The sequence below is a fragment of the Rhinatrema bivittatum genome, chromosome 3 (assembly GCF_901001135.1).
Source record: "Rhinatrema bivittatum chromosome 3, aRhiBiv1.1, whole genome shotgun sequence".
NCBI lineage: Eukaryota > Metazoa > Chordata > Amphibia > Gymnophiona > Rhinatrematidae > Rhinatrema > Rhinatrema bivittatum.
In genome coordinates, this window is record NC_042617.1 from 274,898,529 (window position 1) to 274,925,421 (window position 26,893).

The following is a 26,893-nucleotide window of genomic DNA, read 5'->3' on the forward strand; positions in this document are numbered from 1 at the left end:
GTTCCTGCCTGCCTGGCTCACCATGCCTGCTCAGCTCACCTCCCACGGTGTGGCTTGGGGCTCCTCCTTGAGTCCTGCCGTGGCCCAAGGGCTCACCACCCGCTTACGACGACCGCGCCCGCGCGCGCTCGTAACACTATTTTGTTCGTACCCAAGAAGGAAGGCTCCTTTTGTCTCATCCTGAACCTCAAGAGTGTCAGTCACCTGTGAGTGACTCATTTTCACTGGAGACTTTATGCTCCATGATAATGGCCCTACAATCAGGAGAGTTCCTAACCTCCTTGGACCAATCTGAGGCCTACCTAATCCAACAGGATCACCAACGTTTCCTAAGTTTTGCGGTGCTGAGTCGTCATTATCAGTTTTGGTCGCTGCCCTTTGGCTTAGCCACCGCCCCCCAGAACTTTTTCCAAGGTTATGGTGGCCATGGCCATAGCTGTCATCTGGCCGCCACCACTGAGGTCACTCCTTTGGCCGAAGTATGGACTAAATCAGTCTGTGTCTGCTAAAAAGTCAGCAGTGAGTTCCACAACCGCTCTGAAATTCACCCTCAAGTCATCAATCTCCTGAAAGAGAAGCAGACACGAATAAGCCACCAGAGTGCAACAAGAAGCGATCTGTAAGGTCATAGCTACAGCGTCAAAGGCTTGTTTAAGGGTAGACTCAACCCATTTATCATGCGTATCTTTTAAGGCCACTCCTCCTTCCACTGGGATAGTTGTTCACTTAGAGATGGTACAGACCAGTGTGTCCACTTTAGGGAAACGCAAACATTCTCTTACCACTGGGTCCAGAGGGTATAGAGCTTCAAAAGCCCTGCCCCCTTTAAAACTTGCTTCTGGGGCATCCCATTCCAGATCAATCAACTCCTGGATGGCGTCCATCACTGGAAAGTAGCAGATGGCTTTCTGCATGGAAATCAGAACAGGATTCTTCTTTGGTTCCATCATAGAGTCTGCCCCAGGAACTCCCAGTGTCTTCAGGTCTGGGAAACCAGGGCCAGCAATTCGTCTCCATGAAATAACCATAACATAGTCCGATACAGTTCCAAGCCAGGGGGGGATTTCCCCATCTTCATCTGTGCCGCCTGAGTCCTTGCCAGGGATACCCTTAGTAAGGTGAGGCATACCTTGGGGTCTGCCGGTAGGAATGGGAGAGAGAGGGGATACCGGCTGAGGTTCTGTATGGACAGGGGCAAGTGAGGCAGTGGACTGCACCTATACGAAGGCTTGAAGCCCCTGGAAAAACTCCACCCAGGAAAAGGCAGCCAAGTCCATGCCTATTCCAGGAGGCACTGGTGTGGGACCAGTTGAATTTCCCTCTCCCACGGATAACCCAGACAAGGGAATACTTCCAGTTAAGGCAGAGACCAACCCGTCATCCGAATATGAAGAGCCTGGTTTAGCAAAGTCTGAGAATGCCAATTCTCCTTGGGCTTCCTCACAGTGCCGACATAAGTTGGAGTCCAGGTCCAACTGCGAAGCTCTAATATGGCAAGTATTGCAGAAAGCAAGGTGTTTAGGTTTCTTGGTTGGCGGCAATAGTTGGCCGCAATAGTTGTGCACTCTTTCAGTTCGCACTTAAAAAATGTATGTGTACAAATTTCAAGTGTCCGGGCGGGGTGTGGCGAGGTACACGCACAGCCCGTGCGCAAAGCTCTTTCTGTATCGCGCACTTTAAAAGATGTGCACGTAGGTATGTGCCCGACGTTACGCACACAGCGCGTGTGCAGAGCCAACACACTGCACGTACTGACATCCTATGGAGGGCAATATGGCGCGCACACAAACGCGCTCAAGATGGCGCCACTGTGGTCTACCACGTGGTATGCCAACCAAGTTTGCAGCGGGCCTAGCCCACCAGGGGCAGCTCAATCTGCTCGGAAGTCCAATTCCCTTTACCCCCAATGGAAGTGGGAACGACATCAGTATGGTGCGCTGAGCACGGAGACCGAGGGGAGACCTACCGAAACTCCTAATCGTCTCTGAACCTGGAGGTAAATCTTCTTTTTTTTTTTTTTTTAACTTACCTGGGCTCAGCACTTACTGGCTGAGTACAGAGACGGTCTCTGGTGCAGTGGGAAAGGACTTTGGCCATCACTGCCGCACTCGGCTTCCTGCACCCGCTGCCTTTCAGCTGTCTAAGCAGCAAAGTCCATGCCGGGAACCAGCTACCGGACCCAAGGCACACCTCTGAGGGATCTCGAAAATTGCCTCAGGAATTCTCAACTGGGGGAGGGACCTTTAGGTATCACAGCAGGAGAGCGGGACTCATTTTCTTCAATTTAGAATGTAGAATTTCTCCTTCCAAAAAGTTCAGCAATCCCCATAGGGAGAGGTACGTCCACCATCTGCTGGAGACGGAGAATACTGGAGAGCTGAGGTCACTGCAGGTGTATATGTACGGTGATGTCAGCTTTGCAACCTGACTTCGTCTCCATCAGCTGACAGGGGAGCATAACCCATTGGTCCTGCCTGAGTCTATCTGGCTACACGCTAGGAAACTCTGGTTTGGGTCAAATGGCAGTGTTGGGGGCCTCAGCTCCAATTCTCAATTTAATCCTGATAGAAAGGCCCCAATGTGAGGTTCTGACATTCCTCACCTTCCATAGGATTAACACCAGCAGTGCCAGCATCAGGATTCCTGCCCAGACTGCAATCAGTATGATCCACCAGGGAATGCCACCATGCTCTGCAGCACCAGGGTCTGAATAAATCACCACGGGGATCTGGGATGGAAAAGGTTGCACAGATTTTATAACATTATCCCAAGAACAATAACAAACAGCTAAGACTGCCTGAACCGGGAGAAATAATATCTCTACAGTACCCCAATTCTCTCTCACCTGCCCTTGTCACAAGTAATTAACTGGGTTGTGCGGCAGAATTACAGATTTAACGGACTCTGATAGGAGCCAAGAAGAGAATGCTCCTGCTATAGCTCTAGAAGCTGGACTGAGATCACCATCTTATTTCTCATAGGCCACCTGAGCTAGGATTTAAACAGGTGAAAGGCTCTGTAATGCTGCGACTACTTCCCTCAGCCATCCAGTCTCCCCAGTACACTGACGGGGATGAACAAATTACTTTTTTGAGATCCTGGCTAACACTTGCTCCTACATCTGGGGGCACCAGCCAAAATCTGTTTGCAAACCTGGAGGCCCTACCAGAATCTGATTTTGGACTCAGGAACCCCCAGAAGCACCTGTCCTCAGAACTAGGGGCAAGGCCGGTGGCTTTCAGATCCCTCTGGGCGTGGCAGGTACCTGTGCTGTGGCATCCTTCAGCACCAGGTTCCGTATGGTGGATTTCACAGTGATATTCGCTCGGACGATCAGGTCAACGGAGCTGAAAGGTGGATAATCCTGCAAAGAGGAGGAGGGAGAAAAGAAGCATTAACCCACCATTCCAGTCCCTGGAAGCCTGCATTGATGGTAATTCAGAGTGAAGGCCTTCCTTGTCCCTGTTGAGTCTGTGTCCCTATTATCTCAGTTAAGGAGGGTCCCAACACTAAGCCTGTGTCCATGTTATCTCAGCAAGAGAGAGTTCCAGTCCCTGTGAGTCTGTGTCCATGTTCTCTGGGGGTTCCATTTTCATTTAGTTTAATTATGTGCACACCCTGACAGGAATGAACCTCACTTGTATGCCAGGGCATACTGGATATGAACTCAGTCTCTTGCATGTACTGCCAATGCTTACCTCAAAACTGACAAAGTGCCAAGCAGAGTTTTATAATGTGTTATAATATGTTTATGGGTGCTTTTATTGTAAACCACTTAGAAAGACTGATAGTAGGGTCTAGAAATAATATAAATAAATAATGGACATGCAGGCAACGTGTCAAGGTGGCACCCAATATAACTGGGACTATTTCTTTATCTTTCTGCCACATTTTCTTGGTCTCTGATTGCATCCCTTGATACTTAATGATCTTTGCTTCCTCCATATGATCCACAGAATAGTTGCTGGGTACTGACACCTCTATCAGCAATGCCTTTCCTGTGTTTTCCTCCTTTGCCACCTCTCTCTCAGGGAGGGAGGACCCCTGCAAGCCTTCGTCCAGGTTACCTCTAGGAAGGTGCTGTTCCACAGTCTGGCGCGGACCTTCAGCACAGCCTGACGGTCAAAGCTGTAAAGAGGGCACTGGAACACGACACATCTGGCAGTACCTCTTGCACAGTCCTGAATGGGGAGAGACAGCGAGAGAGAGGGGGAGTGACAGCACGGATGCACACAGAGTGGGACCTACTGCAAAATGGCAGGGTTCGGATTCACACGCAGCAAGAACCACAAAGACCGTCTGCTGGAACTGCTGCAAAGGGATTCCCCCGTATGCTGCCCAGAGGGGGATCAGTTGGGGAAACTGCATCCTGCACATCGCTCATTTCTCTCACTGCCCACAACATATCTTAGCAAGTATCACATCCCTCGGGGTCCTCTGGCACCCTCAAAGGTCCAGGGCTGTGGCTGGGGCTGGGGCCACGGTTCTGTTATATGGTATTGCCACTTACCAAAGTCACCTGCTTCTTCGTGGCGGCGGCGGCGGCGTAGGTAAGCGGTCTTCGGGGCCCGGCACCGCCGCCCTCAGCATCACGCTTCGGCCTCTTCTGCCTGTCAGCGACCTGTGGACGAGAGCGAGAGGCTGGCATCAAGAGAGAGAAAGCGGAGGAAAATTAAGCAAGACCTGAGCTAAATTTCATCAAGGAGTGAAGAAAACTGAGTTGTACTGTATAGGCCGGGGAGACAAGGCAAGGGGTTATTTAACGAAAAACTGGGCTGAGACTCTGACCAGCAGAGGGTGCCCCGGCACCAGCACTCCTTACAGAGAGCCCAACAACATGTAAAATTGTCATGCCAATAACGTTGCCTGCATCTACTGCCATGAATGCTGGGGGTGCGGGGTGTCACCATGACTTAGCGGGGAGGAAGGGATTTCCATTTTAGATTTCATTACTGGCCTTTCCCAAATCCAAGCTCCGGGCAGGTAACAACCAGGTACAGTAAACTGTAAGCCCCCTGGGGCAAGAAACCATCTGGGTTTATACCTCAGGTAGCAGAGGCTGAAATGACCTGCCCAAGGTCACATGCAGCATCAGTGGGGACAAGCGGGATTCGAACGCTGGCTTCCCTGGTTCTCAGACCACTGTTTCTAATCACATAGTTATCCAAAAGATAAATATGTGATTAAAAGCAGTCAATGCATTTGGGAGGGAGAATCTGACACTGCCCTCCTCCTAGCAGATGCTGGCATGTCTGCAGCTCCAGCTGTTCCCTGCAGCTGGGAACAAGCACAGTGACCGGCTCCCAGGCAGGATTGGTAATGCTCAGCACATCTGTTCTCAATTAGTCTCTCTGGGAAGCACAGAGACTCCGGCCCAGGAGAACTTCCAGGAGCTACACACCAATTTTCTGCTAGCACCATAATCAAGGAGGGACGAAGAGGACCACAGTCCAAAACCCTACCCTTTGCCTGCCCCTTTGCTGTAACATCCGTTTTGCCACTCTCCCTCTCCCTTATTCCCCCACTGCCATGACATCAGATGTCACATCATGACAAGCATTCTCCCCTTCCACCCCTGCTGTGACACCAACTACATCATGAACTATTTGCCCTCCCCGTGCCATTGGCTACACACCAGTCTGAGTGGGTCGATGGCATGGGTGGGGCTGCACTGGGTGTCCAACCCCGTGCGCTGCTTCTCCTCCAGGTGGATCTTCAGCGGGTACAGCAGCCACTTGCCATTGTTGACCTCGTGAGGCCACATGAGGTTCAGGAAGGCCGAGCCCAGGGTCTTCAGCGACTGGCCTCTGTTGGAGACCTGGGGGAAAAGATCCACAGAGGGCAGGAAGGTGATGTGGAATCTGCATAAATCCCCGCAGCGACTGAGCACAGAGTGGGGGGGCGGGGAACCCGTAGCTCCTTACCGTCACCTCGTACTCCACCAGGCTGCCAATGTTCTCCTCTGACTGCATGGCGCTCTCACCCAGTACACTGCCACTGAAGAAGAGCTGGTGGGGGTTTGCCACCCTGCAAAGAGAGCCATCACTGCAATGAGAGCCCTTGGCACCAGGAAGACCTCGGATCCTCCTAGCACCCTCCCTTCCTTTCCCTTCATGCATCAATTAGTATCAGATTATTTGCTGTTTTGGATTTCTCCTCAGCCTTTTTTTTTTTTTTTGTCCAAGATCATATTCTTCTTGACCATTACAGTTATTGCTACAGTTCTTGCAGATTTATGAATGTTACGAAGATATACATCTTTTAGTTTCTGATTTTAATGTTTCTTGTGTTTGTTTTCGAATTGCTTTCTTTTTAGTTTTTGTTATATATACAGGAAAATTGATTCTTACCTGCTAATTTTCATTCCTGTAGTTACCACGGATCAGTCCAGACTCCTGGGTTTTGCCTCCCTTCCAGCAAATGAAGACAGAGGAAGTTTTGCAGACACCGCCTCGTAACCCGGTGTGCCACCTGCAGATCCTCTGTATTACAAGGTACCCAAGCATAAAATAGTTTAAAAAACTTCTAATAAATCAACGCTATAATATTCCCCGGAACGAGCATAGGAAAGAGGAAAATTTATAACCAAATTTGGAACTTTTATTATAAGGACTAATCAGAACCTGTGCCATTCTTTGTTACGATTCTGCCCACAGCTAGGCCACGAGCAGTCTCTCACCTTTCTTCTGCCAGCCAGTTCCCCGATGCTGTCCTCTGTGCCTCTATGCGGCCCGGAGGCCGCCAACGTTCTCCTCCCACCGTTGCGGCCTGGAATCGCCACTGTGCTCCATGGCGGGCCCGCCGCCATCTCTTTTCCATCCCGCAGCCAGGAGGCCATAGACGCTGTTCTCATGCGGCCCGGAGGCCGCCCTGAAGCCTGCCTCCCTCACGGCACAGAGCTGTTCTTGCTAGGACCCTCCCACGGCAGGGAGAGCCGCTTCCAATGTCCTCTTCATGGCAGGAGCCGCCGATGCCATCATTGCTCCTCTTCTTGCGGCCGGGAGGCTGCCTGGAGCCCCTCTTCACGGCCTGGAGGCCACCCTGAAGCCTTCTTCCGTTGCGGCAGGGAGCCGCAGACACCAGGCCTGCTTTCTCCTTCCTTTCAGCATGGCCACTCTCCAGGGTCCTGCCTCCTACCTCCTTAGGTGCGAGGCCATGCCTCCTCTCTGGATTTAAAGGGCCAGTCCCTCTGGCTCCTCCTCATGATGTCATCCTGGGTGTTCCTCTTCAGCCCTACTAAAGGTAGGTCCTCTTCGCCTTCACAAGGAGTCAGTCATGGAGTCGGACTGTTCCTGAATCCTCCGTTCCAGCTCTTCGGTCCAGGAGTTTCTGATGTCCAGCTCCGCTTCTTCAAGGCACTCTGTTCTTCGTGGGAATTCCCTTGTCTTCATTTGTGGTTCCTGATCCTTCATCTCATCTTCGTTCCATGTTTGGTCTCTTGTCAGATCCCATGTCCGTGTCTTCAGATGTCTTTGTCATCCGACCCTCCTGATGTTTTCACCTTCAGCTGAAGCCCTCGCCTTCTGATGTCCTGTCCTTCCAGAAGTCCGTCATCCTGTTGTTCTGCCTCTCGGAGCCTCCTTGATGCTCTTGGTTGGGTGACCTGGGGGTCCGAAGTCCAGATGTCTCAGATGTCTTGTTCTCCAGTTCACTCGATACCTCCACGATGCTCTTGACTGAGTGTCCTGGGAGTTGAAGTCCAGATGTCCTGACATTCCAGACGTCTTCGTGTCAAGTTGTCTTTGTCTTCAGATCCTTTTGACATTCTCATCTTTAGATCTTTTTGCTGTCAAGCGTTCAGACCCTTTGGCTCCTACGTCAAGGAGCCTTCAAACTCTTTGGCTCCCTCGTCAGGGTAGCCTTCCTCTCGGGTATCTTGGTTCTGGATTTTACCTCCTAGTGGACCGTCCTTCCTTCAACTTTGAATGACCTTCGGATGCGTCTTCCACGCTGGGTCTGAAGCTGTCGCTTCTTCAGGTTGGCCTGTGCCGATCACGCCTGGTCCCCGAAGCTCTGTCCAGGATGGATGCTGCTGCGAGTCATGGCCAGATACCTTCATACTCAGTTTTAACTCTTCTGTTGTCTTTTCATTCAGCAAGTGTCTTCATCAGTGTTCCTGATGTTCTTCTCTTCAGTCTTGCCTCATCCTTATCAAGTCCTCGTCTTATCCTCGTCTTCAAGTATCGTCTGATAGTCTTCAGTCTTCAAGTCTCGTCTTGTTCCAGTTCCATCGTCTGCCCTCAACCTCTGTCCATCCTCGCACATTTGCCATTCCCGTACAGCAGGTCCAAAAGGGCTAACGAGTGACCGGAGGGCTACCCCAGAGAACAGCATTGCGTTGTTGGCTCTCTACTGATGCGTCAGGTTTGGCGGAGGTCCAAGTCCCTGGTCTTCTGCCTGTCCGCCTGTGCTGGGATACACCTCACCTGCTTCGGCGCTTCTACGGAGCTCCTCTCTGCAGTCACGTCGTGGTCCAAGGGCACACCACTCTCCCCAAAAGCGGGATCGCTCCCTAGCGCTCCCGCAACATTCTTCAGAATTATTACAGAAAAACAGATCGAGTGGACTCTCCAAACCTCCTCTCCCCTCACCGGGCAGGACTCTGGATTGATCTGTGGTACTACAATCTGAAACTGTTAGTGACCTCTAGATACTGCAAAAAAGCTCTTCTGAAACCCAGACAACTTAATTGTTTTGCATGAGGTGTACCAATCTCCAGATTTGAAAAAGCTGGGAGCTCCACTGACTGACTTAAGTGGAACACTGAAACTACTTTCAGGAGAAAAGACAGAACCATCCTCAAAGAGACCCCAGAATCTGAAATCCGCAAAAAGGGTTTCCTCCATGGCATGACTTGAAGTTCAGACACCCTTCTGGCTGAACAAATCGCCACCAAGAAAACTGCCTTCAAAGTTAGATCTTTTATGGTGGCTCTCTTAAGATGCTCAAATGGCACTTCACACATGCCCTTGAGGACCAAGTTAAGGCTCAAAGAAGGACACACCTTACGAACAGGGGGGCGCAAATGCTTCACCCCTCAAAGGAAACGTACCACAACCGGATGCGCAGCCAGAGTTGTTCCATGAACCTTGCCCTGCAAGCAGCTCAGGACCGACACCTGCAATCTCAGGGAACTAAAGGACAAACCTTTCGATGGGCCTCTCTGCAAAACGGCCAGTATCTGCACCACCGATGCTTGCCGAGGATCCACCCCTTGCTCCATACACCAAGACTCGAAGACTCTCCAAACTGAGACATATGCCAAGGAAGTAGAAGTCTTACAAGCCTGCAACAGAGTAGAAGTAACATCTTCAGGATATCCTTTCTTCCTTTATTGCCTCCTTTCAAAAGCCAAGCTGCTAGACAAAAGTGATCCCCTTGATATGAAAATATGGGGCCCTGCCATAGTAGATTTGGCAGATGGCCCAGGCTCAAGGGGCCGTCCACTGCTAGATTGACCAAATCTGCAAACCAAGACCTTCGTGACCACTCCCAGGTCACGAGAATCCCCTGTCCTGGATGGACCTCTATTCTCCTTACAACCTTGCCCACAAGAGGCCACAGTGAAAACACATAGATCAGAATGTCCTGTGGCAGGAAAAACAGGACATGGACCCCCTCCGCTCTGTGCTCTCTTCTGTGACTGAAGAAGCATGGAGCCTTGGCATTCCTCAGAGTTTCCATCAGATCCATATGAGGTATGCCCCATCTGCAAGAAATGAGGGTCATTGCTTCCTCTAAAAGCTCCCATTCTCCCGGGTCCAAATGTTGCAGACTGAGAATTATCCACTTGCACATTGTCAGACCCTGCTATTTGCGAGGCTGCTATCAAGGCCAGATGCTGCTCTGCCCAGCACATCAGCATCTCCGCTTCCAGAGCAACCGCTTGACTCTTGGCGGTTGATGTAGGCCACCATCATCTCATCGTCTCACAGGACTCTGATGGCATGGTTGCGCAAAAGAGGAAGAAACTCCTGCAGAGCCAACTGCGCCACTCTCATCTCTAGGCGATTGATGGACCAGGCCACTTCCTCTGCCAACCAGTGGCTTTGCACTGACTGGGACTGACACACAGCTCCCCAATCGTAGAGACTGGCGTCGGCAGTCACTACCATCCACTGTGGCACCTCGAGGTCCACTCCGCGGCACAAATGGTCCTGGCCAAGCCATCACAAAAGACTGGACCTGGCAGAATCTGTAAGTGGTAGTGGAAGATGAAACTGCTCTGAAACTGGATCCCACTGGATTAGCAACCCTTTCTGTAGAGGTCTCATATGAGCAAACGCCCCGGGACCAGCTCCAAGGTCGAAGCTATGGAACTGAAGACCTGTAAGTAATCCCAGATCCTGGGCACACAGGTCTCCAACAGGTGCCAAACTTGAGTCTGCAACTTGACAATCCACTCCTCTGTGAGAAAGATTTTCTCCACTCTGGTATCGAAGCACGCACCCAAGAACTCCAGAACCTGCTAAGGAGAAAATTGGCTCTTGGACAGATTCACTATCAAGCCCAATGATCTCAGGTGGTGCAATACCACTTCCACCGCTTGTCTGCAAAGGTCTTCCGACTTCGCTTGGATGAGCCAGTTGTCCAGATACAGGTGAACCAGCATGCCCTCCTTTCAGAGAGCTTCCATTACCAGCACCATCATTTTGGTGAAGGTCCTCGGGGCCGTTACTACTCCAAACGGGAGGGTACAAAATTGAAAATGCCTCCCCAGGATCATAAACCGGAGGTACTTCTGATGATCTGGGTGAATTCTTATGTGCAGATATGCCTCCATCAGCTCCAAGGAAGCCAAAAACATCCCGCTTCGTACCGCTGCTATGATAGACTGCAGAGTCTCCATCCAGAAATGGGAAACATTGAGAGCTATGTTCACCTTTTTTTTTTAACTCTTTATTTAAATTTATGATGAAACCATGCTAAAAAAGTTAAACCCAGCTCCTCATAAAATTGACGCCATACCTATTATTGAATTAAAAAAGTTAGCTAACATAACTGCCCCAACACTAACAAAGATTATAAACTTAGTCCTAAAGGAAGTTTCAATGCCCAACATACTAAAAAGAGCAATAATTAAACCAATCATAAAGAAAAAAAATATGGACCCCCTAATCTTGAACAACTACAGACCAGTTTCAAGTTTACCATTAATTGAGAAACTAATAGAAAAAACTTTAAAAAACAACTATCTGAACATTTAGAAAACAACAACATTCTATATCCCTCACAACACGGCTTTCGTAAACATTACAGCACAGAAACATTACTTCTTTCACTGACAGATAATATTCTAAGAGGTTTTGATAGTGGAAAACAGTACATTCTTATTCTATTAGATCTATCATCAGCTTTTGACACAGTGAATCATGAAATACTAATAAAAAGACTAGAAGAAATAGGTCTACATAGCAACACAATTGCCTGGTTTAGATCATATCTAAGCAACAGATTTTTTCAGGTACAGATTAAAAACACAATGTCAGAAAAAGTAAGACTACAAATGAGAGTACCACAGACAGTGCTGTACCACAGACAGTGTTGCAGACAGTGCTGATCCAGCACTGTCTGCAACACTCTTCAATATTTACCTGTTACCTTTATGTCATCTACTTGCAGGCCTTGGAATCATACACTACATTTATGCTGATGACATACAACTAATTTTATCCATTGATGACACAATTGAAAAAACATTAAACCTAGCCAATATCTATCTGGATATAAATCAAACAATTATTAAATCAAATGGAGCTAGTTATAACTATTGAAAAAACTGAATTCTTACACCTGGAGCGAAAAAATTTGGAGCCAATTCAAACACCAATAATGCTTAAAAATAAACAAAAAATGGAATTAGCCGAGAAGGTACGGAACCTTGGCGTAATAATAGACCCTGAACTTAGCTTTAAACAACATGTATCACTGAAAATAAAAGAAGGATATGCTAAACTCATGGTTCTAAGGAAGTTAAAACCTTTATTAACACTAGATAATTTTCGAACAGTTCTACAAGCCCTAATATTTGCAAGCACTGATTATTGCAACGCTCTGCTTTTAGGACTACCATACACAACCATAAGACCACTCCAAATACTACAAAATTTTGCCGCAAGAATATTTACAGGCAAAGGAAAAGGGATCACATTACTGAAACACTAGCTGAATTACACTGGCTACCCATAGAACAAAGAGTAAAATAAAAGAGCACTATGCACAATACATAAATTAATTCATGATGAAAAGCGGAGTGACTTAACACAGCACTGCGTGTACATGTGCCACATAGAAATCTGAGATCGGCTAACAAAGCACTTCTAACTGTTCCTTCTGTTAAGACAGCGAGACTCACCCAAGTCAGAGAGCGAGCACTATCACTGGCGGGTCCCATACTATGGAACACAATGCCTCTTGAGATAAAATTACAGAGAAATTTCAAACTATTCAAAGGAAGTCTAAAAACCTGGCTGTTCAAACAGGCTTTTTGTAAAGAGAACGGAGAAAAGAAAAGTATATAAAGCAGGCAACATAACATTAGCACTTAGATCCTATGTGCTAATTGTTTCTTTTTTTTTTTTGACTCACTGATAACCTTAGATAAAAACAAGAGAGTACTACATATAAATAAACCATGATACATGTATTAAAAGGACAAGACATATATCACTCAGCAAATAGGCTTTATATTGGAATTTCCTGTAACTGGAACCCTATTGGCACTTTTGTATAACGTATTATCCTTTTTCTATTGTTTAACATTAATATTTGTGCCTTATTGTAAACCGTTGTGATGGTATATAATTTAACAACGGTATAGAAAAGATTTTAAATAAAAATAAATAAATAAATAAGATTAAAAAAGAAGCCAAAAAAGGAAACAATCCTTCATCAAAACAACCCCCCTCCCCCCCCAGAAGGGAGCAAAAACAAGATGTTACACATAACAAATCGTATTGGCCGATTTACAGAAAGATTAAGAACCAACACACCACGTCTATATGCCATATCCATATAACTACATTCAAGTAGAATGGTTATTCTGATATGCCCAATAAGGAGACCACATTTTATCATATAACAGCAATTACGTCTTTCCACCAGCGCAACCTCATGAACCTGACTCAGCCAGCGACTCAGTGTAGGAGCCAATTCCCACATTGAGGCAATCGTAAATCTTCCCGCGTGTATTAAATGACCTGCCAACCTCCTTTGCACTGTAGTGAGGTTGTGTTCCTCCCAAATCCCCAACAAACATAGCTCTGGTTTAATGGTTATCTCTTTTACTAAGATGAGGTGACAAACCACCATAATGGACCACCAAAAAAGCCACAATGAATTCGCAGGCCCACAAGACATGGATATAGGAACCTGGGTAGCCACAACCCCGCCAACATAATCCAGTGGAATTAGAAGAAAATTTAACATAAAATAAAAGATATCAATATGCTCTGTGGAGAAGCTTTACCATCATTTCAACATGGCGAACACAAAGAAATCTTATGTGCTCTTTTCCACTGCTGGCTTGTCAGTTCCAACTGAAGGTCGCTATTCCATTGCTGAATTCCGCCTAATGGTGGTTCTAGCATAACCTGTATTTGCAATAAGGCCTTATAGAAAAGAGATATACCCCTATGAGGTAGGGTATCCTGAATAAGAATGCGCACTACAGGGTCGAAGCTGCCAGCCTTTATCTATACATCAAGTCAGCTCAGCCACTAAATGTCGGAAGAATACTTCTGAATCATTGTCTACCCTGAATTCGTCCTGAAGATCTTGAAAGGACTGAAATTGCGTACTGTCATCCTCCCATAATTGCCCCACAAATTTTAAACCAAGCCTCTACCAACAGGCAGCATCTCTGTACATCATAGTCGTCGCCAGCCTGAGATTCCCCCGCAAGGGACTGAGCACAGAGAGGCCATGTTCAGGCCACTTCAATTTTTAACTCAGGGACCTCCAGATTTTTAGAGTATAAATGATGTGAGGACTAGCCCCCTCCAGCTTTTTTAGCACCCTTAAGCAGGTCCAGTTGCAGGAGCACATCCCCAGCTAATTTACGTTTGAGCGCATATCAGGATACAACACATTTTCTATGAAGCCACACCATAGCCCCCACTAACCCACAGGCCCAATGATAACTCTGCAAATCCGGAAGAGCCATACCTTCAGCCTCTTTGGATCTCCAGAGATTACGTATCTTAATACACGCTGGTTTCTGATGCCAAATGAATTTTGAAATAATCCCAGAAAGAACAGAGAAAAATCCCCCAGACAAGTAACAGGAAATATGCTCAAAAAGGTACATTAAATGGGGTAAAATATTAATTTTTAAAACATTAATCCTACCAGCCCCCGAGAGGAAGTGATCATCCCACCCTACCAAATCCTGCTTAATCTTTATAACATCAGGGGCATAGTTAAGTCTATACAAATCAGCCACTCTATGGGATACCCAAATCCCCAGATATCTGAAACCAGACCATGCCTTCTTAAAGGTGGAGAAACACCTTGGTATTTCCTCTAACCTCATTGGTCCAAGAGGAAATACTTCTGATTTACAAAAATTAATTTTTTTATCCTGAGAATCTGCCATATTCCAAGAGAATATCTAACAGTTTAGGGCCAGATTGCCTGGGGTTCGTTAAAAAAAGCAGAACTTCATCCACATAGAGGGATATGACATGCTTTGCTCCCTTTACCTGAAAGCCTGTCACCTCAGGATTCGTCCTGATCTTACATGCCAGAACTTTGATGGCTAGGTTAAACAATATGTTCACCTTTTTAAAATCCAGAATTGGACAAAAGGTTCCTTCCTTTTTTGGCACCACAAAATAAATGGAATAATGCCCCGTTCCCTATTCATCCTGGGGGATGGGAACAATGGCTCCCAGCATTCGCAATCTCTGTATGGTCTGCAGAACGATCTGCTTCTTCTCTGCTGAGGCACAAGGAGATACCATAAACAGGTTTCTGAGAGGCCGAGCAAATTCTAAAGCATAGCCTTGTCCTGTCACGCTTAGAACCCACTGGTCCAACGTGATTTTGACCCATTCCTCGTAAAAATGAGTCAAATGACCCCCAATGACTGGGATTGAGGAGTGGGCCAGCCTCGCCTCAATGCGCAGGCTTGCTCCACCACTACCTTGGCTGGAGCCCTCTCGGTTCAGTCTGCGCCCACGAAATGGCTGGTTCCAGGACTGTGACCTCCCCGAGGTCTGCCTTTGGCCAACACCCAGAGTTCTGCTCTGACAGAAATGCCTTTGCCCCCGAAATCGAGAGCACATAGGGAGAAATCCTTTGGACCTTTTGGCTTGTCCTCCAGTAGCTTGTGCACCTTCTTTATCTCCAAGATGCTTTATTAGCTGCTCCAAGTCTTCTCCAAACAGAAATTTGCCCTTAAAAGACAAAGCTCCCAGCTGAGCCTTTGATGAAATGTCTGCTGACCAGTTTCGTAACCAAAGAAGCCTCCTAGCTGAAACCACAGACATAATCCTGGAAAATGTGCGAATGAGGTCATACAAAGCATCTGCCCCATAAGCGGCCGCAGAATCCAATCGCTCCTCCTGTTTAGACTTCTGGAGTGTCATATCCCTGTTACCTTGTAACTGCTGTACCCATCTCAAACTAGCCCGGAGCATAAAGCTGCTGCACACAGCTGCACGAATGCCAAGACCAGACACCTTGAAAATCTTCTTAAGATGCACCTCGAGCTTTCTATCCTGCAAATACTTCAGAACTGCTGCATCAGCTACCGGAATGGTGGTCCTTTTCGTAACTGCCGAGACCGAAGCACCCACCTTCAGCATCCTTAAGATCTCAAGAGTGTTTTCGGGCAAAGGATAAAGCCTATCCATGGCCCTGCTAACCTTAAGGCCAGTCTCCAGAGTGTCCCACTCCCTGACCACCAGCTCTTTCACTGACCTGTGAAAAGGAAAAGTCTTGGTTGGACCCCTCAAGCCGGTCATGACCGGATCCACTTCCTCCAGGTCAGCGGAACTGTTATTCCTAATTCTGCCAGGACCAGTGGGATCAGGGACCCAAGCTACTTTCTTTGAAACAGCCGAACCACCTTGGATTATCACTTTCCATTGTCAGGACCTTTCCCGCCTCCTCTTCTGGAACCTGTGCTAAACAAGAAGGATCAGCGTCGAGAGAACCATTCCCAGATTGCAATCTACGAACAGACTCCTCCAAGGAACCCTCCTCGGTGGTCCCTGTCCCAGAAGGACCAAGGATCCTCCGAATCCTAGTGGCCCCCAAAGCCCCTGAACCTGGGGGAGGCTCTGCCATCCTTCACTTGGGAAAGGGACGCTCCATGGCCTTGCGGGCCAAAAAGGCTTTGTGCAGCAGCAGAATAAATTCTGGCAAAAAAGAGGAGGATCCCTCCTGATCCTCCTCCAGAGGATATTGTTTCTCCCCCAACTGGCCCCCAAGGGCCTCCCAGGCTTCCTCTACAGAGAGATCAGCCGGAAAAAGCGCAGGCAGGAAATCCCCTCCTCCTGCTGCAGCTTGTGCATTTGCCGTGAAGGTATCCAAGATGGCTGCCGTTCCCGCACTCAGCGGGAACGGATCAACGCAGCTCTAGGCCCGCCAGACCCACGCTGTGAAGATGCCGCCACAGTCCCCCCGGACATGCCTTCCCCACCAGAGAGGCATCAGTGACAGTGGCAGTGACAGGGCCACGTGGCATAGGCCCCGCCTGACTCCAGCCACACAGCACACGCCGGAAAATGAGAATGTGCTGGGAGCCGCAACGGGTGCTCGCCACTGACCAGAGCGGTTCTGCCACTAACGGGGATCACAAACAAAAAGAAAACACTCCCTGTCTTTTTTTTTTTAAACTTTATAAAACAGACAGAAAACAATAGCCTTATCTGAAGGGTGGCACAGGTTTCTCCCATGACTCCTGAGGGTGAGGGAACTGGACCACCAGCTTTCACCCCCTGGCATGGATCAGCGAGAAATCAAAGGTCCCCAACCCCTGTTCGTCCTCCTCTGAAAACCAGAAGGATGGTCCCACCAGGACCTGCCAACCTCCTGGGAGGGAATTCCTCCTTTTCTATCCTTTTCCTTTACTTTTTTTTCCTCAGGTACAGAACCACAGGTTTTGCACCTCCTCCATCTGCTGTAGACAGAGAAATACTGAGGATCTGCAGGTGGCACACCGGATTAAGAGGTGGTGTCTGTGAAAATTTCTCTGTCGCCATCTGCTGGAAGGGAGGCAAAACCCAGGCGTCTGGACTGATCTGGGTACGTACAGGGAATGTGCATTATACCATGTCTAATACTGCATTTCTGCCGAGCCCTGAGCTCGCTAAATGGGTGATATAAAATATGAGATATATAAATAAAGTAAAATTACATTAAATTAAGTTCCTCCATTCTAAACTCCCCAGCGCAAGCTGACTTACCCCGAGACAGAGAGCGCGAGCTCGATAACCACATGAGCTCGGGCCAGTATCGGTAGCAGGTCTGGCTGCTCACTGATCCTGGAGGAAAATCAAGAGAGAGAATGGTGTCAGCAGGGCCCCAAAACAGGCCGCAGCGTCCTCGTACGAAGCATGGTGTTAGCGAGGCCCTCACAGGGCCCCCATCACAGGCTGCCCCTCCCCCTAAGCAGAGCTCAATGTCAGCAGGGCCACATGGAGCCCCAGCCTCCCCAAACAGAGCAATGTCAGCAGGGCCACCTAGTGGGGCAGACTGCGTGAGCCAATATCTTCTATGCTTCTGTGTCTATTCCAGTCCTCCAGGTCTCCCATACAGCAGCAGGGGTTTAGCTCTGCCTCCCCTGGGAGCACTGAAAGGGTGCAGGGGTCACTAGGCGTCATACAGTCATGCATGTCAGAAGCAGAAAGTTAAGCCCCCAACTCCCCTGGAGCCATGGAAGGGGCAGAGTGGCAGAGCCAATTCATATTTACGTGGATAGTAGCAGCACCACCTCCAGCTCTGTAGTTTCAATGGTGATCCCTGAGGTGCTGATGACAAGGTAGAACGTGACCTACGAGAACCAAGGAGAGGAATTAGGAAAAAAAAAAGAAAAAAAGGAAGAAAAGACAGGATGAGAGGACAGAGTGATGCATGAACACATGAGAGCGCTGGAAGCGACGTGGAAATGCGTACATGCATGTGAAGTGCAAGCATGTGCAGACACGGGAAGTGGCACGCAAGCGTGTGCAGGGGCTGGGAGCGACAGAGGAAAGAGAATCCTTTATTCAGACCCCCTGCTGAAGCAGGGACATGGCTCAGCAGCCGTGGTGGGAGTCTCTGGCGACCCTGACCTCAGCTCCTCGTTTCATGGGGTTTCCCAAATCACACACCACCTGAGATCCATTCTGGTTAGAGACACATTCAACCTCCTTATCCTGGAAGGAAGAAAAGAGACAAGCAAAATTAGAGGGTCACAGCTTGCCCAACACCCAGCAGTAACCCCCATGTCTTGTTAAACACCTGCAGGGAAGGAGGAGTGTGTTTGTGTGTGTGTGTGTGTGTGTGTGTGGAGGGTGGAGGGTGGGGAATCAAAGTGAAGGAATGGAGGGGATTGTGTGAATGTGAATGAGGATGAATGAGGGCATTAGAGAGATAGGGTGGTAGGGGCAAGGGGAGAGAAAGATATAGTTGCATTGGAGAAGGTTCAGAGAAGGGCAACCAAAATGATAAAGGGGATGGAACAGCTCCCCTATGAGGAAAGGCTGAAGAGGTTAGGGCTGTTCAGCTTGGAGAAGAGATGGCTGAGGGGGATATGATAGAGGTCTTCACAATTATGAGAGGTCTAGAACGGATAAATGAAGTTAGCAAGTAGCACACGTAAAACTAATCAGAGAAAATTCTTTTTCACTCTACACACAATTAAACTCTGGAATTTGTTGCCAGAGGATATGGTTAGTGTAGTTAATGTAGCTGGATTTTAAAAAGGTTTGGATAAGTTCTTGGAGGAGAAGTCCATTAATGGCTATTAATCAATTTTACTTAGGGAATAGTCACTGCTATTAATTGTATCAGTGGCATGGGATCTTCTTAGTGTTTGGGTAATTGCCAGGTTCTTATGGCCTGGTTTTGGCCTCTGTTGGAAACAGGATGCTGGGCTTGATGGACCCTTGGTCTGACCCAGTATGGCAAGTTCTTATGTTCTATAAAGCCCCACTCAGGCAAGCAAGCCAGAGTCCCCCTGCATCTCTCCCTCAACACCTGCCTGAGCCACACGGTTCCCTGGCCCCGTTCTGCTCTTACCCCAGTAGAGTCCCGGCCCTGCCCCTGCTCTTACCGCTGAGGGTCGGAATGAGGAGTAGAAGAGCGTGTCTGGGAAGCTGGCAGTGAGCTGAGCCTCGTGGGCGTCGTCTCCATCCCGCTCGGGGTGCAAGGGATCCGATGGCAGGTTCGTGACGGTGATCTCCAGGGCGATATCCTTCTGATCTGTCAGAGCAAAGATGGCGTTCTCATCATCCCCACTGCGGAAGAGAGGACAGGAGAGAGATTCTGGGGCTTTAATATGGAGCATGGAGTCGGGTTGGCAGTACTAAAGAAAGCAACGCGATGCTATTACACCCTCCCCCCACGCACACATATGCATGAACGTTCAGGCACACACCCTCGCACATACACCCTAAGGCATGCACACTACTTGTCTTTCTCCTGGGAGAGGTATCCAGTTCCTCACCGTGGCAGCCTCAAGAATTGGTCAGTTTTGCCGACGCGGGAGCAAAAGTGGTGGTTTATCTGAAGGTTGCTTTGGCAAATCTTGTCATCTCCACAGCCCTGCTTCAGAAAGTTCACCTGCACGGGAACAAGCCAGAGTGAGGGGACTAGCAAAGGTGAGAGGGAATGGGGTGGGGCCGGCTAGTGACAGTGAGGAAGGCACCAAAGGCAACCACCAGAATAAAGGGGACCAGCAACTGGGATAGGAAGTAAGGAGAGGCAGAAGGGAGAGAAAGCGAGAGAAGGAGGAGAAATGAGGTGAGAAGAGTAATAGGGTGATAAGACAAGGAGGAAGGCTAGAGGAATGGGAGAAGATAAGGGGGGGGGGACAAGTATGAGAAAAGAGATTGGAGGAGGAATGGGGTGAGAGGACAGTGAAGGAGGATGGAGGAGAGGGAGGAGGAGAAATGGGGTGAGGGGAAGCAGGATTAGTTTCGAGTTCCAGATGATGTCTTACTTCTGCTCTGTAGGTATTGGGCACTTGTGCATTTAACACAGGAACGAGGGGGGCCAGGGCCTCCTGGCCCGCCTGCCGCTTGCCCCGCGAGTGCTTGATGTTGTACGTGAGAGTCACAGGAATGGGGTGGAGCTTGTCCCGCACATCCTCCTGAGATCGGAAGATATAGATAGCGCAGGGTTAAGGATGGAGAGGTTAACGGGCATGCAGACCCGTCCTGCTCTGCTACACCTAATTATGCAAACTCTCCAAAAAAAAAAAAAAAAGTGGCTTATGCAATAATCGCAGCTATACTGACACAGGGCAATCATATAAACCTAGAACGTGATCACACAGGATCTGGTTACAGTGATATAACCACGCACCCCCATAAAAACACAAGTTATAGAACCAATTTCTATGCCCAACAGAAGTGGAATAGATAAAGTGCAAAAATAATTATTTATTTTAACACTTTTCTATACCGACCTTCATGGACAAGAAGTTCTTGACTCAAAAAGGGATTCGAGTTTGTATCACATTAAAGAAGGCAACTCTCCTCACATCCCAGCTTGGGTCAGGGTTCATCACCTGCCTGTATGAAGGGAGAAAATTATAAAAGCAAAAAAAACCCCTTGTGCTTAATCTGGACTGCTGCAGACCCCATGTTGTTCTATTACTAGTAATCAGATCCTGTGTGATCACACCCTCGCTTCATGTCACTGCCCCTGTACAGCAGTCATCAGAGACATTTTTTTGGTGAATTGGTAAATAAAATACTTTTATTTTTTTTTTTGGAGGGTTTGCTCTGCTACGCCAGCAGCTTAATGAGAAGGCAAGGCGTGCTGCCGAGATTCAGGAAAAGAGGTCCCAGCTGATCGAAGGTAGCTCAGCTGAAGAGGGCGGGCCCGTACCTGGAGCTGGAAGCTGGCCTTCATGCAGGATCGCATTTTCTGGCGTGGTAATTCCACCACGCTTGAGTACTGGTACTCCGGATCCGTGGGCTTCCTGCTCAAGAAAGAGACCCTGGGCAACTTCCCCAGCTTCCTCCTGTCCGCATCAGCATCGAACACGTAGTCCAGAACTAGAAGCAGGACGAGAACGGACCGTTACCCACTGAAGCCGTTGGCAGGTGCGGTGCAAGATGACGGGAAACGGACGGCATAGGAAAAAAAAAAAAGCACAGCCACGGAACTGGCAATCTCCAAAGACAGCCCACGCACAAAGTGGGAAGGGCAGGGTCACCCCAGGTCGGCCCTGCAGGACAGGAATGGGGCAGGATATGGGGAGTGACGTGAAGAGAAGAGGGTGGGGCAATAGGAGAAGGATTGTATGACACAGAGATTACACCCCACAGGATGGCTCTCCAGCCTATAGAGCATAAACTGTGAGGGAGAAACCCAGGAATGAGTGTCCGTGAAATAACCTTTGCCCCAAGGAGCCAGCAGCCCCCTGGAATGATTGTTGCATGCACGAAAGCCCTGCGGGGATAGGGCAATGCCTACAGTGCCTGAATGTAATCTGCTTTGAAGTGCCAGAAAAGCAGAACGTAAATAAATGATTAAGGAGTTAATACTCACGTATCTTAGGAGTGTAGCTATCCGGACTGGCTGTATAGCTAAAGCAGGCTTTCAAATCCACGCTGTGGAGAAGGAATTAGAGAGAGCAAGATGTGAGGTCAGTTGATCGCCTACTGAATTCAGGTTCTGGCCACAAAAGGCTGATAACACAGGTCCCAGGCAAGCGTATTGCTAAGATTATAGAAGGGCAAGTCCCAGGAGAGGGAGGGCATTGCCTAGATTATATAGGTGGTTGGGTTCAGGCACTGCAATGGTAAGATTATAAAATGTCCCGAGAGAGCGGGGGGGGGGGGGGGGGGGGGGCTGTCATCATAGGAGAACCCAGGTGAGGGACAGCATTAGTGGGATTATAGGAAATATAGGAGGAGCTGCATGGCTAGAATTATAGGAGGTCTCGAGCAAGGAAGGGCATTGCTGAAATTATGGGAGGTCTTGGACTAGGATTTGCTCTAGTTGACTTCTTTTGGGATCAGGACAGAATTTTTACATAGGAAAGATAATTGCTTCGGGTTGCTTAGAAAGGTGGGGGGGGTTTTCTTTTTTTTTTTTTAGTTTCCTCAGCAATGATCCCATAATATCCTCTGAAGAAGCTGAGTTTGATGTGATTGTGGATGGTATCAAGTGTTGGCAGAAATGAAAAGGGGTTTGTAGCCCAAAATAACAGAATCGCAGCCCAAAAGGTAGCCCAAAGAGCGAGTGGGACAAAGTAATAAAATAAATAAATAAATAAATAAAGTTGCAGCCCAAAATTCTCCTCTTCTTAAAATTAAAAAGAGCAGGGCTGACGGAGCCGAAAATCTCAACGTGCAGGGAGCACGGGGGATGTCCCGATCAGAAGATCCAAAGGAGCAAAGGAAGCGGGTGGAGAAGTTCTCCTCAAATGGAGGCACCCGTGCTGCTCTCCCGTCTCTCTGTCCAAGCACAAAATCAGCCCAACCAACATCACGGTGGGGTGGATAAAACACTAGCCCTGCTGGACAAGAAATAGCTCAGTCTGGCACAGTGGCGTAGCCAGAATTGATTTTTTGGGTGGGCACAAGGTTAACATGGGTGGGCTGTAGGCATGCAGGTCTACTAGTTGTTTTTTTACTGATAAATAATGCCAAATTATGCAGCATAGCATTCACATCTACGCCTAAGTATGAGGTTTACTTAATGATACAAACATAATTCACGGTGATTTGTGGTACTTTAGCCTTCTTATTATTACGATTTTATACACGGCTCCTACCTGTCCATAAATTTTGAGAGAGCGGTTGTGTTGCTTATATTTAAATTGCTAACATCTCAAAATATAGATATATATTTTTACCTTTGTTGTCTGATCTTTGTATTTTTCTAATCAGTTGGTCCTGGTCTCTTTTTCCCATTTTTTCCCTTATAGCTCATTTCCTAATTCCTTTTCAGTGTCTTTCTTCTATTACTGTCTTCTTCCCTTCCACACACACACACGCTTTCTCTCACAGACTCCCTCTCACACACTCAAGCTCTCACTCTCATATGCTCTCCCCCCCCCCCCCCCTCAAGCTCACATTCAAGTTCTCACTTTCTCACCCCTCCCCAGGCTTATATTCTTATGCACACACAGATGCACATCCAGGCACCCATTCTCACCCACACACATAAACCCAGACTCCCATTCTCACCCACAAACCCATGCTCCCAGTCTCACCCACACATATTCAAGCTCCCATTCTCATCCATACATATACACATTTAAGATACTATTCTCACCCACACATACACACATTCAAGCACCCATTCTTATTCACATATTCAAGCTTCCATTCTCACCCACCCACACAAACCCAGGCTCTCATTCTCACCCATATATACACACATTCAAGCTCCCATTCTCACCCACCCACAAACCCAGGCTCCCATTCTCAACCACACATACACACATTCGAGCTCCCATTCACCCACATATTCAAGCTTCCATTCTCACCCACATACACACCCAGGCTCCAGTTTTCACCCACACACACTCCCATTCTCATCCACACATACACATTCAAGCACGTGCACAGCTTCCGCTTTCTCCCCCAGAGCAGGAAGATCAGCTGCCTCTCCTGCTGCCACCGGACTCCTGCTATCTTCGGGCGTCCGAACTTCCTGTCGGGGGGGGGGAGCGGAAGCGCAGCGCACAACGTCCGCTTCCTCCCTCCCCCCAGCAGGAAGATCGGCGGACCATACGGCCCGACGCCCGAAGATAGCAGGAGGCCGGTGGCAGCAGGAGAGGCAGCTGATCTTCCTGCTTTGGGGGAGAAAGCGGAAGCTGTGCGCGGCGCTTCCGCTCCCCCAAACAGGAAGTTCGGCGGGCCGTTTGACCCGAAGATAGCAGGAGAACGGGTGGCAGCAGGAGAGGCAGCTGATCTTCCTGCTTTGGGGGGAGGAAGCGGAAGCTGCCCGCGGCGCTTCCGCTCCCCCCCTCAACAGGAAGACCGGTTGGCCTTACGGCCGCAGCCGCGCTTTCCCCACGTGTGCCGTGATGGCGCGCGAGGCGTGGGTTCTCTTGTTCGCTGTCGCGGGGATGGGATCCCGCGACAGCCTTGCAGTTCCGGTGCCAGTTGGGTGGGCCTGGGTCTAAGTTGGGTGGGCACCTGCCCACCCAGGCCCACCCGTAGCTACGCCACTGGTCTGGCAACACTGCCAGTGTCTCCAAACACAGACAATATCAGTGACAAAGACCAACAGATCCCAGAAGCAAATGTAACATACCTCTAGGAACTAGGGCAGAGAAATGTTGAATCATCATTGTGACATGAAAAGACTGACAATAGAGTGCTGTCTCTTTAAGAGCTGGGGGGGGGAAAGGAGATTCAAAATTGGATTGTCTGAGCATGTGCAAACAGATCACTGCTCAGCTTGAACAGAGTTCCTGCCCTGCTCTGAATTAATAAATATTATCTGTGCTGATTAAGGTTCTCTTTTCTGGAACCCTGCTGTGGACGACTTGGGAGTAATTGAACTGTGCCCTGTCAGGATTTGAAGCTCTTCTTTTGGATAGAGGCTGCTGTATTGTGGATTTGGCAGTTGAAGCAAAGAGCAGTACTGACGCCCTCTTCAGCTCTAAATTCAAATGGACACACAGTAGGATACAATCTGGGACTTTGCTTGTTCAGAGACTGCTTAAGGTCGGGTGTTATATCACCTGCTGATTCTGGTTGAAATACTTAACATGAGTTACGACAAAGTTGAGTTTTCTCTTGTACTATATACATGTGTTTATATGATAAATGCAGATGCTTAGGAAGTGAACAGATTTATTTCAGTCATTCATTCCAGTAAAGATAAAACTGTTACTCACTAAAGAGCGTGTGGATTCATTTCTGATACTGGGTTGGGAATCAAAGTGCAGGTTTCAGACACAAGGAGTCATAAAGAAAATTGAACTTCAAGGGTTACACAAACAGATGGCGCTAGCTTGCAAGGGAAGAGCTCTTGCCCTGAGAGAGAGAGAGAGAGAGAGACAGAAAGAGACAGCCTGGAAGGAGATCATGCAATCAGAGAGAGAGAGAGAGAGACAGCCTAGGACGAGCGTGCACTCTGCGTGAGACAGAGAGAAACTTCTTCTCACCAGGCTGCGGTGGAGTGCTGACAATTCTTGTGCGCCAGATCAATGGTGTGGGGATGGATACTGATGTTATAAGCCACGTGAATGACAGGTCGCGCTCTGCAAGGCAAAAAGGCACCATGAGGAAAAGTGCTGCGAAACTTAAAACCTTACGATACAGGCATGCGCCTTCAGCACACGTCGCAGTGCTCTCACCTGTACAAAACCACAGTGTCCGAAAGCGAGCCGACAAGAAGATCCGGGTAAGAGTTCCCATCGATATCAAGACCCCCAGAGATTGAGTAACCAAAGGTCTTCACCCCAGCGCCCACGCCATCCAATATCTACAAGAAGATGTGCCAGAATCAAAAGAAGGAAAGGGGGGTGTCACATGAGCCTCCACAAATTATCTAGACCATCTACCAACCCAGCTGGATGTCCTCACTCTCCTCCTATCCTCTCCATCTCTCTAGCAACCCTTTCCCCTACACCTTCATCCCTTCTCCAGCCTCTAAGCCGTCTCTTCCTTCAATCCCTTATTTTATTTATTTACTCATTCTGTTATTCCACAAATTCCACAAAAGTGATCAACGTGGATTACAATCCAACATTCATAAAATATAAAAACATCCTAACACACAGTCAGTAAAATAACATAAAACATTACAACGTTATTACACATTTCCTTACACACATCCATTCCTTTCCTATCCTCCAATCTCCCCCTTCATCAGCTTTCCCCCCCTCCAACCCTTCTCTTTCCCCTCCTGTGCAACTCCCAGACCCTTCTCATGCTCTCCACCTCCCCTCCCTTTTCCCTCGCCCTCATTGCGTTCTTCTGTCAAGTCCTCGGTCTCATGGATATAATGCGCCGTGCATTACTAGGGCCAGTTTTTCAACCTTCCATACTGGGATAAAGTCTGCAGGCGCTTTCTACCTGTGGGCTTTGCCCTAAGTTTCAGAGTGAAAGTCTGCACATTTCTGCTTTGATGCTTGCCCATGGTATCAAGTACATTTGCACCTGATCTTTCTGCAATTGGATTTTTTTTTTTTTCTGGAAAAGAAGTTGAAAATGTCCAGCCACAGATGTATGTTTCCTCCCTTACCTTCAGTGCATCCCCGGGAATGCCTCCTCGCAGTGCGGCTAAAAGAGTTCCTGTTGCAGGACTTTCCAGCGCTTTGCGGCTGGGAGATTTTCCAGCACACGGTCAATGTGGATACAATGCTTCTTACCCACAGAAACGGCTTGGAAATTTTGTCCTCTACATCTGCACACTTGTGCGCAAAGCGTGCACGGGGCCACCACGGCTTAAGTTATTTCCTGCATCGCAAATGTCACGAGTCCTTTCATATTAACTGCCACTCCTTGTGACCTTGGGCAAGTCACTTCATCCTCCACTGTCTCCAGCACAAATTTAGTGGTCTATTTACTAAGCCACGGTATTTTTCCCCAGAGGGAATAATACCACAGGATTCACACAGTTGTAGTAATGAGCCCCGCAGCTTTGCAAATTTAATGCGATTTTTCCTGCATTAAGGCAAAATGTGTCCGTAGGCAGTAGGGGGGGGGGAGGGGAGTTATCCTCCCCCCTCCTCCCTGTGGAGAGGTGTGAGGACAGTCCTGCC

At 48.4% G+C, this 26,893-nt stretch overlaps 1 protein-coding gene across 4 annotated transcripts in view; it reads right to left on the reverse strand.

Annotated features, from left to right (window-relative positions):
- Positions 1-26,893, reverse strand: part of ITGA7 (integrin subunit alpha 7) — a 169,190-nt gene that overhangs the window by 14,497 nt on the left and 127,800 nt on the right. For all 4 annotated transcript variants that reach the window (XM_029594686.1, XM_029594683.1, XM_029594684.1 and 1 more), the window contains exons 9-24: positions 25,484-25,611; positions 25,292-25,387; positions 21,712-21,773; positions 21,046-21,215; positions 20,153-20,302; positions 19,658-19,773; positions 19,265-19,448; positions 18,282-18,365; positions 17,922-18,001; positions 17,415-17,492; positions 5,925-6,027; positions 5,636-5,818; positions 4,511-4,621; positions 4,068-4,181; positions 3,266-3,364; positions 2,603-2,728 (exon numbers count right to left, since the gene is read on the reverse strand). In XM_029594686.1, the coding sequence (XP_029450546.1) occupies positions 2,603-2,728; positions 3,266-3,364; positions 4,068-4,181; positions 4,511-4,621; positions 5,636-5,818; positions 5,925-6,027; positions 17,415-17,492; positions 17,922-18,001; positions 18,282-18,365; positions 19,265-19,448; positions 19,658-19,773; positions 20,153-20,302; positions 21,046-21,215; positions 21,712-21,773; positions 25,292-25,387; positions 25,484-25,611 (1,884 nt within the window). The remainder of the gene's footprint in view (positions 1-2,602; positions 2,729-3,265; positions 3,365-4,067; positions 4,182-4,510; positions 4,622-5,635; positions 5,819-5,924; positions 6,028-17,414; positions 17,493-17,921; positions 18,002-18,281; positions 18,366-19,264; positions 19,449-19,657; positions 19,774-20,152; positions 20,303-21,045; positions 21,216-21,711; positions 21,774-25,291; positions 25,388-25,483; positions 25,612-26,893) is intronic.